The 14,733-nt window shown below is 54.8% G+C and overlaps 1 protein-coding gene across 1 annotated transcript in view; it reads right to left on the bottom strand.

Moving 5' to 3' along the window:
- The window catches only part of ITPR3 (inositol 1,4,5-trisphosphate receptor type 3), an 82,597-nt gene that overhangs the window by 28,184 nt on the left and 39,680 nt on the right, over positions 1–14,733 (bottom strand). Inside the window, exons 14-27 of the mRNA XM_074936463.1 lie at positions 12,930–13,071; positions 11,949–12,110; positions 10,908–11,080; positions 9,917–10,036; positions 8,716–8,898; positions 7,677–7,928; positions 7,006–7,150; positions 6,503–6,650; positions 5,446–5,642; positions 5,068–5,197; positions 4,052–4,109; positions 3,583–3,748; positions 2,803–2,967; positions 1,323–1,391 (exon numbers count right to left, since the gene is read on the bottom strand). Of these exons, the coding sequence (XP_074792564.1) occupies positions 1,323–1,391; positions 2,803–2,967; positions 3,583–3,748; positions 4,052–4,109; positions 5,068–5,197; positions 5,446–5,642; positions 6,503–6,650; positions 7,006–7,150; positions 7,677–7,928; positions 8,716–8,898; positions 9,917–10,036; positions 10,908–11,080; positions 11,949–12,110; positions 12,930–13,071 (2,110 nt within the window). The remainder of the gene's footprint in view (positions 1–1,322; positions 1,392–2,802; positions 2,968–3,582; positions 3,749–4,051; positions 4,110–5,067; positions 5,198–5,445; positions 5,643–6,502; positions 6,651–7,005; positions 7,151–7,676; positions 7,929–8,715; positions 8,899–9,916; positions 10,037–10,907; positions 11,081–11,948; positions 12,111–12,929; positions 13,072–14,733) is intronic.

The raw sequence follows: 14,733 nt of genomic DNA, 5'->3' as shown, positions 1-14,733 counted from the left end.
TGCCAGGCATGAACAGGCCCGTCCTATCCCTGAATTCTAGGGTTCGGACCCTGGGTGCTCTCTAGCCAAGCTGCCAGAGGGGCAGCCTGTCTGGGAACAGGTTGCAGATACATTCCATCCCCCAGGAGATCAAAGGCACGGTTCTTCTCCGGCCGCCTCCTCTGAACCCAGCTTCCACAAGTGGAAGGAGGGATGGATGGGGGGAGGGATAGCTCAGTGGTTTGAGCATTGGCCTGCTAAACCAAGGGTTGTGAGTTCAATCCTTGAGGGGGCCATTTAGGGATTTGGGGCAAAAATTGGGGATTGGTCCTGCTTTGAGCAGGGGGTTGGACTAGATGACCTCCTGAGGTCCCTTCCAATCCTGATATTTTATGATTCTAAGTGGGAGGCCAGCCTTGGCTGACGGAGTACGCTGCTCTCAGTTTCCCTGGTGTAAACCCAGAGCCACTCCACTGAGCACCGTGGAGTAAATGCTGCGTTTACATCAGCGTAGCCTGAGAATCTGGCCTGTGATCCTCCATGTTGCCAAATGGAAGGTGTCGCATTACGTATGGGCAGCTGCGATCTCACTTTTCCCCCTGCACCAACATCTGCAGCCCCAGCTGGCAGGCTGCACAGCCAGGCCCTGCCTTGCATTCATGACCCTTCAGGCTGGAAAAGATTAGGATGTCACCCACCAGCATTTATTGCCCTGGCTGCACAATGTCAGCTGGGATTGTCCTGGAAGCCCTGCAAAATGTTGGGGTCAAGTTTCTCCCAGGCGTACGCACTTAAAGTCATTGGGCTGCGTGGGTGAGACAGAGGGGAGAACAGGCCCCTTTGTGTCCAACTACGCAAGGGAGAGTCAATTCCATCACGCAACTCACCAAGCAGAATAGCAAAAATTAGCATAGGGCCTCAATCAACTGAGAAACCCTCACGTCCAGCAACACGACTCTGGGTCTCATTCATAAATCCTTGTGTCCCTCCTCGTGCAGAGTGAGAGTCCTGAGTGTCATTCACAAATCCTCACCTCTGTCCCCTAGCACAAGTCCTGCCTTTGACTTTTATTGCACAGGGTTTGATGACTTCATAGGGCTCCCCCTGCACTAAGCTTTTAAATGTAAGCCCGAGTCTCACATGTCTTTGCACGCAAGCTGCCAGCTCCACCCCTGACTTCTCACAAGTCCCTTACCCATGGTGCAAGATGCTGTATGTAACACCATGAAGACAACTCCAGTCCAATGTTCCCCACTGACCTGGCTAGGTCAGGCAGTCCCACTGCACAGCTGGCTGGTGCTATGTGATGTTACCAGAGACAATATTTATTCGCTGTTACTTACCCCTTTGACTATCTTGTAATTCTCGCTGCTCTTCTCTTCAGGGGTACTGACCTCCTCATCTGCAGTGTGCTACAAAGGGAAGGAAAGAGAGGAACATCTCTCGGTACAAAAAGAGAAAACCCAATAATAATGGGTAGGTGTCCCATATTGACTGAGTGCATGGCTCCTCAGCATGGGATAGAATTTCTAGACCCCATTAATGACTGCTTCTTGGAGCAGCTAGTCCTGGAACCCACAAGGGGAGAGGCAATTCTTGATTTAGTACCAAGTGGAGCATAGGATCTCGAGCAAGAAGTGAATATCGCTGAACTGCTTGGTAAGAGTGACCACAATGTAATTAAATTTAACATTCCTGTCAGGGGTAAAATACCAAAGAACCCCACCGCAGTAGCATTTAACTTCAAAAAGGGGGAACTACACAAAAATGAGGACGCTAGTTAAACGGAAATGAAAACAAAGAGTCACAAGAGTGAAATGCCTGCAAGCTGCATGGAAGCTATTGAAAAACACCACAATAGAGGCACAAACTAAATGTATACCTCAAATTAAAAATACAGTAAGAGGACCAAAACCAAAATGCCACCATGGCTAAACAACAGAGTAAAAGAGGCAGTTAGTGGCAAAAAGATGTTCTTTAAAAAGTGGAAATCAAATCCTACCGAGGAATACATAAAGGAGCTTGCAAGTCAAGTGGCAGGCCAAAAAAAGCATCTGAAAAGCAACTAGCAAAAGACACAAAAGCGAACAGCAAGAAAAATTTTAAATACAACAGAAGCAGGAAGCCTGTCAGACAATGATGGGGCCCCTGGACGAACAAGGTGCTAAAGAAGCGCTCAAGGAAGAGAATGTTGTTGTGGAGAACTAAATGAATTCTTCGCCTCTGAATTCATTGAAGAGGATGTGGGGGAGATTCCCACACCTGAGCCATCCTTTTTAGGTGACAGACCTGAGGAACTGTCCCAGATTGAGGTATCCATATAAGAGGTATCGGAACAAATCGATAAATGAAAGAGTAATGTCATGCTAATTTTTATAAAAGGCTCCAGAGGCAAACCTGGCAATTACAGGCTAACTTCAGTACCAGGCAAATTGATTGAAACTACAGTAAAGAACAGACACATAGATGAACACAATATGTTGGGGAAAAGTCAACTTAGCTTCTGTAAAGGGAAATCATCCCTCACCAGTCTATTAGAATTTGTTGAGGGTGTCAACAAGCACGTGGACAAGAGTGATCCAGGGTACCTGGACCTTCAGCAAGCCTCGGCCAAGGTTCCACACCTGCCCGTTTCCCCAGGAGCAGCTGCCTTCCTGCACTGAATGCCTCACTAACACCCATCTCTGGCATGCCCAATTCAGGGGGCTGAACCGAGAGAGAATATCCTTCCGTCACTGGCCTGAGCTGGATTTGAACCAATGGCGCAGGGGTGTCTGTATCCAGCCCATCCCCTGCAATCTGGAGAGCTGCTCAGGTTCTTACCTCTTTCTTCTCCTTCTTGGCCCCTTCCCCTGCGTCCTCCCCCTTGGGGCTGCCCTTCTTGTCCACCCAGAGTTCAGATTTCTCCACCATCATGCGCAGCTTGTCGAGCTCAGCCTTTATCACCTTGTAATTCTCAACATCCTGAGCAGAGATCAGGAGCTGGACCTGCAACGCGAGGAGAACCTCAGCCCCTTCTGCTCACTGAGGACCCGGTGTGCAACGAAAAGCCAAGCGTGGGTGTCCATCCACCTTCTCCTCACTCAGCTCTCTGCTTCCCCCACCTTCAGTCCAGAAGACTCAGGGGCAGCTGTGGCTGAAACAGCTGATTAAAAGCTACATTTATGGCACTATCAGGCCTGGGTGTGATGTTGTTACCCAACCCTGAGCGTCCACCTCCCACAGATGAGGCTCTCAAGACCACTTAGACTTGATTCCTGCCGGGCACGGCCAGGATCTGCAGCATCCCTACCAGAGCAGTTTAAGGAAGGAGCTGCACCAATGGGACTCCCTTAGTGGGCACAGATCTGGCCATTCCACCATGCACCTTTTCTTGGTGCCAAACGCTGTGGACATGCACCAGCTAGCTGCTGGACTGACCTCACCCGCTCATTTCCACACCGCATTCAGAGGGACTCAACCTTTGCTCCCTGCCAGCCTGGCTGGATTTAGACTCACACCTAGTGTACCCTATTTACAACCCCCTCAGCCAACTGCACCCCAGGTGTGGGCCAGGACTTGCGAGAGGGTCTGGGACACCTGGACGGCCCCCAGCCGTGTTACCTGTTTAAAGGTGTGCAGCACCTCCTGCCTCTGGCTGAAGTGTTTGAAGAGGAGCTGGAGGGAGCCGGAGACAAGCGGGGGATAGTTGTGCATCGTCAGGTGGATCAGCACACGGAGAAACATCCTCCCTCCTTCATCATCCACCTCTAACATGCTGCTTGACTTCCTGAAGCCAAGGGGAGAGACCATGCCGTGAGTAACAATCCGCTCCTCAGGCCACAGTCCTCAGCAGCAATAAGGACTCCCTCTGGCTTTGTGCTGGCCCTGTGCTAGCCCATTCCACTCCTGATGGCTGATAAGGGGCTCCTATGGTAGCCTTTATGGTAGCCCCAGGCCACCCACATTCTCTGCTCCCTGAGGCTTTCAGCCACCAGCAATCCACCTCTTCATAGGAGAGCGGGACTTATCTACAGGGAATAGCAAAGGACAGATTCATTTTCCACTGGAAAGAAGGGACCGAGGCACTTACCCGACCCCGAACATGGCCTCTGCCTGCTCCCCTATTCTGTCCAAGTTCATTGCTGCATCTGAAAGGAGAGAAACCAAAGGGGCCATAAGCAGGGAGTTCAACCCCGCCCCAATGGAAGGTGATAACGAAACTTCTAGGGAATTCCTAGGGAAACAGTCTCAACTCCCAATCCAGGGAGGGGAAAGGCGTTTGCTGCCCTGCTGAACTCTGGATGGACTGGGCTATCTCTAGGTCGTCACAAGGTTGTTCATCAGCGTGGTACCTGAGCATTCACCACCGTATCCGCAGATTCTTGACCTCCCCTGCCTTTAAGCACCTCCCTCGGTAGTTCTCTGCTGAGCCACTGGCCTCTTCTACGTACACACACGTCCTGCTGCTATTTCATTGTGAGGAAGGAGCATATGGGAAGTGGGGAGTAGGGTGACCAGAGAGCAAATGTGAAAAATTGGGACGGGGGGTGGGGGAGTAATAGGAGCCTATATAAGAAAAAGACCCAAAAATTGGGACTGTCCCTATAAAATCGGGACATCTGGTCACCTTAGCGGGGAGGGAGGTGTCACCACCTTTAACCTTGAGCTTAACTGTGGCAAAGGGAAAAGCTCACAACAACAGAAGGGGAGTGGGGAGCAAATCGGCAAAAGGAAAGAGAAGCCAGGGAAGGAGGATGCAGACCTTTATTACTGAGCTGATACTAGGTACCACGGGGAGAGACACCTTAGAAACACCAGAGTGAAAGTGTCCGTGTCCCTAATTTCCTTCAACCTCCATCTCCTCCACGCAAAAGCCTCCCAAACCACTGCTGGGCCCTGGCACCAAACAATCAAATCCAGGTCCAACCCAGCCCATTCAATGCAACATGTATCCCTCTCCATCTGCTAAGAGAGTTTATCAGAGCCATACACTGTGTTCCCAATAATCAGCTGGTATTTAACATGCCATATGGGGCCCTTTAAATCTAAGCTGCACTGGAGACTGGAACTGCTGGTAGAGAGCAAAAGGGATGGAGAGACAGTTACTTGTGGAGTCGAAGGCTGGAGCTGTCCCATCCGCGCTGCTGTCCTGCATGGGGTAGACTTCTATGAACTCCTTCTTGAAGACGGAGAGCAGGTAGGAGATCCTGTAGTCCAGCCGCACGTTCAGGATGAACTGGGGAGCAGCATGGGCAGAAGGAGTGTAGAAGTGAATCCCTCACCATGGAAACCACCCTCTTCACACTGCTGCAGCTTCCCGCCCCGTCCCCACCTTCCCTTCTGACCACCCCAGCCCTGCATTAACCAGAGGCCAGCGGCACTGGTCTATAGCAGAAGTCCACGGGAACCTGCAGCTTCCTCATTTCATTTGTTCCCTCCCTCTGAGCTTCATGCACCAGCTTTTCCATCACCGTGGGCTCCCACCTGCAAGATCTCCAAGATCTTCAGCTTGGTCTCCATCACAACAATGTTTTCATTCTCTATGGTCCTCTCCCGGTCCATGGGCTCAGAGGCCACCACGGTGCTGAGACTTGGGACACTGAAGATGGACTGTTTCCGGCTTAGGACCATGGTGGACATCATCTGGCCAACACCCTGGATGGACTTCCGCACGTTCTTCCCTAGGGAAGCAGCCAAGGTTGGCAAGAGGCTAATGTGTGAGGCCAGCTTTAATACACTGAGGGGGGCTAGAGCTGGGCTTCCAAGTCCACCTTGCGGCTGGCATAAGGACCCTCCCAAACTTCCACCAAACTGGAAACTGCTTTAATTTTATTGGAGGATAAATGGGGAGGCTGATTATTCACCTGGCGTGTCCCTGCATTTCTTACTTACTATTGCTGTCAAATTCCGAGCTCCTCCCCCAGAACCTGAGAGAGGCCAAGCTCTTGCTAACCCCGTCTCTCAGGCTCAGTCTACGCTACAGAGTTAGGTCGACATAAGGCATGTCGTCAGTGTCTCCACTACAGCCTTGCGCCCACCAATATAATTGCCCTACGACACCAATGTCATAACTCCATCTCCACGAGAGGCGTAGGGCTTATGTCGATGCAGTTAGGGCGACGCAGTGTCTGTGTAGACACTGTGTTCCTTACATTGGCTGTTATTCTTGTCAATTACATGGCTCTGTTGGAGCCATGAAATTGACAAGAAAGCCAGCTCCCCAGGCCCCAGCGGGTCTCTGCTCCAAGCCAGGCTGCCATCCAGGCTCCCAGCTTTGGCTGCCGCCCGGGCTCCCCACTGCCCACCATGGTCCTGGCTCCCTGCACTGGGAGCACCAGTGCGGATCTACCCATCGGAGGCGAGAAGCCCCGGGCGACTTCCCCCCTGCTCCCGGCTGTGAGCGCAGAGGCGAGAAGCCCCAGGTAGCTGCCCCACCCCACACTTCCAGAGATAGTCAGGCCCACCAGTTTCAGCTGAGGTCATCAATGAATTGAGACCGTTCAGGGAAGCAGGTGCTTACAGGCCAGCCATGGAGCCTTACCCGCCATATCCTCATTGTACATGGTCTGCATCATGAGCTGAGGGTTCTGGACACAGTCTATGATACCCAGCAGAGTGCGCGTCAGGCGTAGCAGCTCACTGAAGCTGTAGAAGCCAAAGTAGATGAGGTTGTGGGCGAGACTGACGACCTGCAGGAAGGACAGAAAGACTCCAGTTCTCTCCCACACCCCGTGAGCAGACGAGGAATACAACCGTACAGGGTAAGGACTCCCACGATGGCTGCCCGGTCTGCAGTGGCAATTGGCCATTCCAAGATGGTGGCCCAGTTTGCGCCAAGACTTGGCAGTTCCAAGACGGCCACCCATGGTGTGACCAGAAACTGGCCGCCAAGTTTTTGCAGGGCCCCTGTACAGCAGTGAGAGGTGGCCTCCTTGCATCTTCGAGGGAATAAGGCCCAGGCTCTGCTGAAATGCCCCCACTCGGGGTTGCTTCAAAGCACTGATGAATGTCCCCTCCCCGGCAGGGCCAGCGCAGGCTTCTCACCTCAAAGGTGAGCTTGTTCTTCTCCTCGTTGGCGAAGGGCACCGCCTCGCTCACCACGTTGTTGAGATAATCCTCCACGAACTCCATGGTGCTGGCGAACTTGTTCTTCTTGTCGTCCCGGGAGTCGTTCAGGTTGGAGTCGTAGCTGCGAAAGGGAGGAGAGGCGCAGTGAGCCAGCAGGAGATGGGCCAGGTCTCTCTCAACACCCTAGCCCTTCGAGTGCCTCTCCCGCGGAGGAGGAGCCCCTGCCTGGCTCTCCAGAAGGGCAGCACGTCGTGCCAGATGCAGTTCTGTGTATCGGACGGACAGGCCCGGAGGTCAGCGTCCTCTCCCCACAAAACCCCGGCCTGGCAGCAGCAGGGGTAAGTGTCCCAGTAACCCTGGCCTCGAAAGAGAGAGAGGAGAGCTCAGTCTCCAAAGCTCATTTCGTCACTGGCCTCGAGGGCTGATCAGTGCCAGCTGTGCTGGTGGGTTTTTTTAAGGCTTTGCCCGCGAGGAGACCTGGCTAAGACCTGCCAGACCCATTCCACATGTGCCTCCCGCCTGCCTTCACTATGGCCATTTGGTCATTAATGACACAAATTGGATCTGAGCCAGGGATCTCTAGGGTGGGATGGGCTGGAATCCCCCATGCCACCCCCTTCACGGTGAGAAGCACCGGTTTGCCTCACTCTTTGATGGTGATGGCGGTGGGGATCTCCGTCCACAGCCGCGCAAACTTGACGGGCATCACCAGCTCCTGGGGGTCACGGTCTACGTGCACGTGCAGCATGAGGTGGCAGAAGGAGGCCCGGAGGTCAAAGGGCAGCATCTCGTCCGCCATGCAGAGGAAGATGAGTTCCACCCCCAGCTGTTTGGAGATCTCTTTGATCGCCAGGTACTGGCGGTCCAGGCACATGCGGGCAAACAGCTTCAGCTGGTACCTGTTCGGGGGTGAGAACGAGGGAGGAAGACACACAGAGATGGAGACGGGGGAAGAGATGAAAGGAGAAGGCGAGATGGAGGGGATCTGTATTAGATCATTTGTGGAAGCGACAGACATCACCCCGCCCCTCTGCCGAGGGAACAAGGCCCCGCTTCATGCCCAGCCGGTGCCCCTTGGGTAGCTGGTGAGGGCCTAACGGGGTAAGCAAGAAAGCTGGAGAGAGATGGCTGGGCCAGGGGGCTGCTCTCCGAGCCCGCACAGCCAAGCTCTGTGAACGGAAACAAAGGCGCAGCTGTGCTCCCGTCGCTGAACTCCCGCCGACTCCAACAGCAACGCACCCCCCACAGTGGCTGGCTGAGTGAGGGGGGGCCCCCTACAAACATGCTCCTCTTCTGTTCCCCCTTCACCCGCACCAGCCAGTGTCCCATGGGCACACCCCCGCAGCAGGGCTCCGGCAGAGCATGCTCGCCTTCGCATTAGCGGAGCAGGTGGGTTGCGTCCCCCACTGCCAGACAGGGAGATTGGCCGGACGGTCACCTCCCTGGCTCATCCCAGCGCCTAGGGAGGGGGACTGGGCTGGCCCAGGAGCGGCTGAGCATGTGGAGACATGCCGAGGGCGGGGACGGCACTCACAGAGCCCAGCATCGGTTCCCTTAATGCGGAGTTCCAGTCCCTGGTGAACTCCCCCTAAAAGTCCAGCTCAGCCAGGGGTGGGATTTACTGTCCAATCCTCACGTTGTTCCCATTGGACACCCGGGAGGGTCGGGGAGGCCACATGGCGTTACCTGTAGTAACTCAGGATGTTCTCATCATGAGCGTTGCCCGCCCGCGCCTCCTGCGCCAGCTGCCGGATGCTTTTCTCTTGGGAGTCGTTGTTCTTGTCACTCCAGGTCAGCCAGACCTCCTCCTCGGAGTACTCGATGCTCAGGTATTCGTGGGTCTGGGACATCTCCTTTACTGGCCTCAGCCTACAATCACACCGCCACGTTCAACAGGGGTCCTTACTCCCCATTGTACGGATGGGGAAACCGAGGCACGGCGAGGCAACGGGACTCGCCCAAAGTCACACAAGGAGTCAGGATTTCAGACTCCCCAGGCCTGGGCTCTGACCGTTTGACTACGCTACCTCCCATCTCACACAGGGCAGAGGAATAACCACAAAGGAAAGAAAACTCGTTGCGCTGGGAAGATCCTCTCCTAGACTGCTGATCAGGGAGCGGACCCAAGGGAGCAGAAGGCTGAGCCCAGAGAATCCACCTGTCCCAGACTGATGCTGAGCCCAGATGCTGGGAACTGTGGCGTGGGCAAGCTGAAGAAAGCCGATATTTCATACTGTGTCTTAGGCACTAATTTCAGGAGGTTCCCTGTAACAATGGTCCAGATCCATCCCTCTAGATGTTGGCCCCATCACAGTAGTATCTGAGCGCCTCACCATCTCTAATGGGTTCACCCTCACAACCCTGCTGTGAGGCTGGGCAGGGCTATTCTCCCCATGCTACAGAAGGGCAACTGAGGCACAGGGTAGATTAAGTGACTTACCCAAGGTCACCCAGGGAGTCGGTGGAAGAGCAGAGAATTGAGCCTGGGTGAGTATCCTAGCCCATCCTTCCTCACCAGAAAGGGGGTATTACCCCACGGGACAGATGGGGAATTGGGGCACAGAGGGAGTCAATGATGTGCCCAAGGAATTGAACCCAAACCTCCTGAGTCCCTGGCCAGGGCCTTAATCACTAGACCACCCTTTCTCTATCCCCTTGAAATCAATGGAGCAATGCCAATTTCCACCAACCGAGGCGCTGGCCCTGAAGATTGATGGGATGCGGTAAGAAGGCCCTGAAGTCTCATACCACCCTATGGATTGACCGGGTTGAGGAGGGAGAGGGTATTCCCATGACTCTCCCCACTCCACACACAATGCTACAGTCCCGCACGGGGGGGTGGGGAAGAGCCCAGCACTCAGGGCCAAGCGGCCCCTGGGATACTCACTCTGTTTTAATCAGGATGTCGCTGTTCTTGGGGTCCAGCACGCACTTGCAGATCAGCTCCTGGGTGACGGGGATGGCGATGTGGTTGGACACACACAGGTCCGAGAGGTAATCTAAGAACCTGGGGTGAGCACAAGAGAGCCACAGCTCACGGTCAGATGGGGCGGGGGGCTGGCTTGAAGGGGAAGGGCGCCCCAGTGGATGCTCTGGCCTCTCTCTCTCAGCTATTGTCTTCGCATGAACCTGGACCGGGGTTGCAGACCTTATGGAGCTGTTGGCCTGGCACACAGGATAGGTCTTTGAGGCTTGAAGAGCGCATGCTCCCAACTAGTGAGAAATCCTGCTCTGGCATTCACACCTGGGAGGGTCCTCCTGCTCGAGCAGCAGGCTCAGCCCAATCTAGCCTTCAGCTGATGCTCCACATTACAAGGCGCCTGCCCTCTGTCCGAGTCTCCACATCCCCAGGCCCCACGACTCTGCTCTCGTATGGCGCAGTTCTGCTTTTACCGCGCCAAGATCTGCAGCGTCCGATGTCCCATCCCCTGACAGCATGAGCCACCCAGCGGGGCACTGCCAGCCACTGCGATCCTCCTGGGAGATATCTGCCCTCTTACACCACGAACACCCTGGAAGGTGCTTCCACTCCTCTGATACTCCTGGCCTCTGCAGTTCTGCCCCCACAGGGCTCCGTTAGCCTCTCCGATCCCTCCAGGCCTTTGCAAGGCCCGCTACTCTCTCCACTACCCCAGCCTCTGGATTCCTCCTGTTCCCTGCGTAACTCCCTCTCCAGGGCACTGCTAGTCCCTGCTCTCGAAACCCCAAACATACCGCCCCCTTCACCAGCACAGTCCCTCTGCTGGCCAGCAACCTTCACGGCTGCAACAGAGCAATATTCAGCTGGTTGGACACGACAGTCTTCAAACACCAGTGCACCGGGGTCCATCGCTCAGTGCACAGACTGCGAGACAGCAGCCAGGTTGCACGGCACGCACCTGGGCTCCCGGTTCTTGCGCACCAGGCTGACGAAGGTCTCCACCTCGGTCTTGGTGATGTGCTTCTCCAGCAGCTTGCGGTTGTTGTGCAGGAGGGCGGTGATGGTGTCCTCTGCCAGGATGTCGTAGCCGATCTGGGACTGCATCATGCCGAACTGCTTGGCGATATGTTCCTGGAGGAGCGGGGCAGAGATCAGGTGGGGACAGGGGCAGAGCAGTTAGCAGGGGCCAGGGAGGGCCAGGGCTAGTACTGGGTGCCAATGGTGACCGCAAAATACACCCCCAGCATGAGGGACAAGTAGGGTGAGCGACATCTGGAATCTGTGCTCTGACACCAACTGAGGTGCCCGTCCAATGCAGAGACCCAGCGCCCACAGACCCAACCTCTGGGGAAGATATCCAGGTTCCCACTGGCTGATTATGGTTGGGTGTGGGCTCGGGTCCCACCCTCCACCCAGGTCCTGCTGCTGCCCTCAGGGCCACTCTCTGCTTCCGACACCTATCTCCTTCAAGGGCTTCCCCCCGTAAGCCCTGCTCGCTGTCTGGCCAGCTGTGGAGAGAAGGATCCCCGCCCAGGGCTTCCCCATCAGCGTCAGTGTTAAATGGGGGCCAAGAGGACGATCCAAGCTCCGGAGAGAGAGGACAAGGTTCCTGCCTGCCTTGGGGACAGCAGAGCTGGCATGTGGTGAGGAGGCCAGGGGCCTGGAAACTCTGTCACTTCATGGCCCAAGTAGCTGACAACTCCAGTGGGAAGACAGGGAATTATCCGTATGGGAGATTCTGCTAGAGCAGCAGGAGTGCACGGGAGTCCTAAAGCCCACAGCTTGCGAGCCAAATCAGCAACACGTGCGAGTGGGTTCCTGGAGAGCAGACGGAGATGGCTTGCTCCCTTCTTGCGATATGGACGTACAGTGCCTAGCACAACGGTGCCATGATCCCTGATTAGGGCCTCGAGGTGTTCCGCAATACAGATGACAGTGTATCACGTGGGGCCAGGAGCTGTGGCCAGGACGACCCGGCCGCCCTGCCACACGGACCCACCTGGTTCTTGCGATAGTCATCCTGGGAGTGCCGCAGCACCCGGTAGCAGAGGCGGAACATGTACTGATAGGGAGCGTTCTTCTGATCCGACAGCTCCTCCAGCCGCACCAGGGGGCCTTCCCCTCCCTTTTCCTTGAACGGAGCTTTCAGGATCCCGAAGATCTAATCGAACACAACAGAGGGAAGCCGGAGGGAGTCAGATTCCAAGCTGCCCTCCGCAAATCTGTGTTCAGAGCTGCAGCTCAGTCCTCTCTATTGAGTTACAGGTATTTCTACGGTGCTCGTTCCCTAGCGGGTGAGATAAGGGAATGCCTGCAGGCAGATCCTGGTTAAACCACCCCTGCTGCTAACTCAAGGCCGTCCATGGTAGTTCAAGGGATGCAGTGGGTCCCCTCTGGAGACCTCAACTCTGATCACAAGCAGAATGAATTGGACCATCTCACGTAAGGCCTGCGTGGAGATTTTGTGACCTCAAATAAAGCACCCTACATTTCACTGGGCTCAAAAGGAACCCAAGGCTGGAATAAGAGCAGGGGCTGCAGGTCTCGTTCGATGAGTGTCAGCAGAGCTGCCTGTGGGGCACAGACTGATAGCCGTGGGGAGCTGCAGGTCAGGACTGATCGGCATCCGTGATGGAAGAGGACAGCTTTCATGACACCAGCACCAAGTATGCCTGCCCTCTGGCCAATTTCTAAGAGCCCCTTATTTTAATGACCTTTCAATTGACCAGATTTGCCCCTCACCCCCAACTATGTATAGCTTCTAACAATAACTCTATAAAAATGCCCCTGAAGAATACAAGCTGGCTGCACAGACACACAGTCCGCAATTCTCCAGTGTCTCTCTGACCAGCCTGTCCCCAAATTCCCGTTCCCCAGCCCACGTTTTCCCCACGGCTCAGTGAGGGTTCAGTGGCTGAATCACTTTGGTTCAAACCCAAATCCTTGTCCCTGCGTGTCCCTCCTCTCCCATCCTGCTCACCTGTTTCAGGATGTTCTGCTCCCGCATGAGTTTCTGCCTCTCCCGGTTGGGTTTGGTCACCATGATGTCCAACACATTCTGCCCGTTGTTGGGAACGTCGCTGACGAAAAACACCAGGTCCTCCAGCAGCTGGATCACAAACCTGCAAAGCGGGCAGCACGCAACATCATTATCGGCAGCGGGTGCATCCATGCCACCTGGGACCTCAGCAATGGGAGGGTTAATAACCAGAGAGCAGCCTAGAACCGCTCCTAGTCTCCAAACCAACCCCCAACTTTGGGTGGTTCATACAAAACTAATGAGACCCAAGTTGGGTTTTGAGGAACTTATGCAGTGTGTAGAACATGCATCGGGCCTCTGTGCAGGAGAGAATTTGACCCCCATAATGTCCATGGGGAATTTATTCCCTGACCTCTTAGATCTTGGTTTATGCCCTGAAGCATGAGGGTTTAGACCCCTTATAATTGTGTAGAATCAGAAAAAGAATTAGATAAGTTCCTGGAGGATAGGTCCATCAATGGCTATTAACCAAGATGGTCACGGATGCAACCCCATGCTTTGGGTGTCCCTAGCCTTTGACTGCCAGAAGCTGGGAATAGGCGACAGGGAATGGATCCCTTGATCATTACCTGTTCTGTTCATTCCCTCTGGGGCACCTGGCATTGGCCACTGTTGGCAGACAGGTTGCTGGGCTAGATGGACCTTTGGTCTGACCCAGTCTGGCCGTTCTTATGTTCTCATGTGTATTCAAACTAAAGTACATAAAGAATTTGGCTTGGACAGCAGGACTAATATCCTCACACTTGTGAACAGTCAAGAGTTTGATCATCATGAGTGATCAGAACCCTGGTTCTCTTCCACAAGACAAGTCTCTGGCGTGCTGTAGCCCAAGGGACTCAGCTTGTCTTCTGGTGGAGGGGTGGCAAAGGGGAAGTGGCTCAGTCTATCTGCGTCACCGTATCGCTGTGTTTTGCTTAGGAAATGCCAAGAACCCACCCGCCTATAAATAACACCACGACTAACTAACCCGGCGCTATCACAGGGCCATCTCCCAGCTCCTAATTTATTTCTCTTGTTGCAAAGGAGGGGCTGGCACAGGCCCGACACACGCAATCTGATTTCCTTGCTGCGTCCCTGGGGAGGAGCAGGCTTGTAATCAGGCCGCTGGCAGGGAAGCGCGACGGTGCTGGCACAACGCTCTAGGCCGAGAGCCATGCTATGCCATGAGTGACAGAGATACGGCCCGGCCCACGGACTCTGTCCTGCTGCCCTCTGCTCCGGAGGACATGCTGCATTCTAGCAGTCGGACTGCATGCTTCCTTGCTTATTGTAGGCTGGATATCCAGCCAGGCCCTTTACGCCCCCACATCCCTAGTGACCATTTGGTCAGGATACGGGGGGTGGGGAAGGGGGAGGCCTGGCCACAGTAGGGGTGATAGGATCAGCTGAGGGCGAGAGGGCTGGCTGGGGGGGCTGGCCAGTGTTGGGGGCTGAGATGCCTGGCTGGGGGTGATCTCAGTTGGAATGGAGACTAGGGAGCCTGCCTGGAGGATCCACCTAACTGACTTCCACCAAGTCAGGCCCCCAGAGTGTCCATTTGGTACTGCAGGCAGAGGAAGATCTCTGGCACCTTAAGTCTACCCCCAACTTGGTGCTCACTGCCTCACCCCCAACTTGGTGCTCACTGCCTCACCCTTGCACCCAGAGTGACTCTGCTCGCCTCCCACAGGCATCTGGGAGGCGACAGCCTCACCCCTATATCCGGCATGACAAAACTGTGATCTGAGTGGATATCAGGCTTTCC

The sequence above is a fragment of the Natator depressus genome, chromosome 21, assembly GCF_965152275.1.
Source record: "Natator depressus isolate rNatDep1 chromosome 21, rNatDep2.hap1, whole genome shotgun sequence".
In the NCBI taxonomy this organism is placed as follows: Eukaryota; Metazoa; Chordata; order Testudines; family Cheloniidae; genus Natator; species Natator depressus.
The sequence above is the reverse complement of the archived record's forward strand: the minus strand, read 5'-3'. Positions and strand labels throughout refer to the sequence as shown.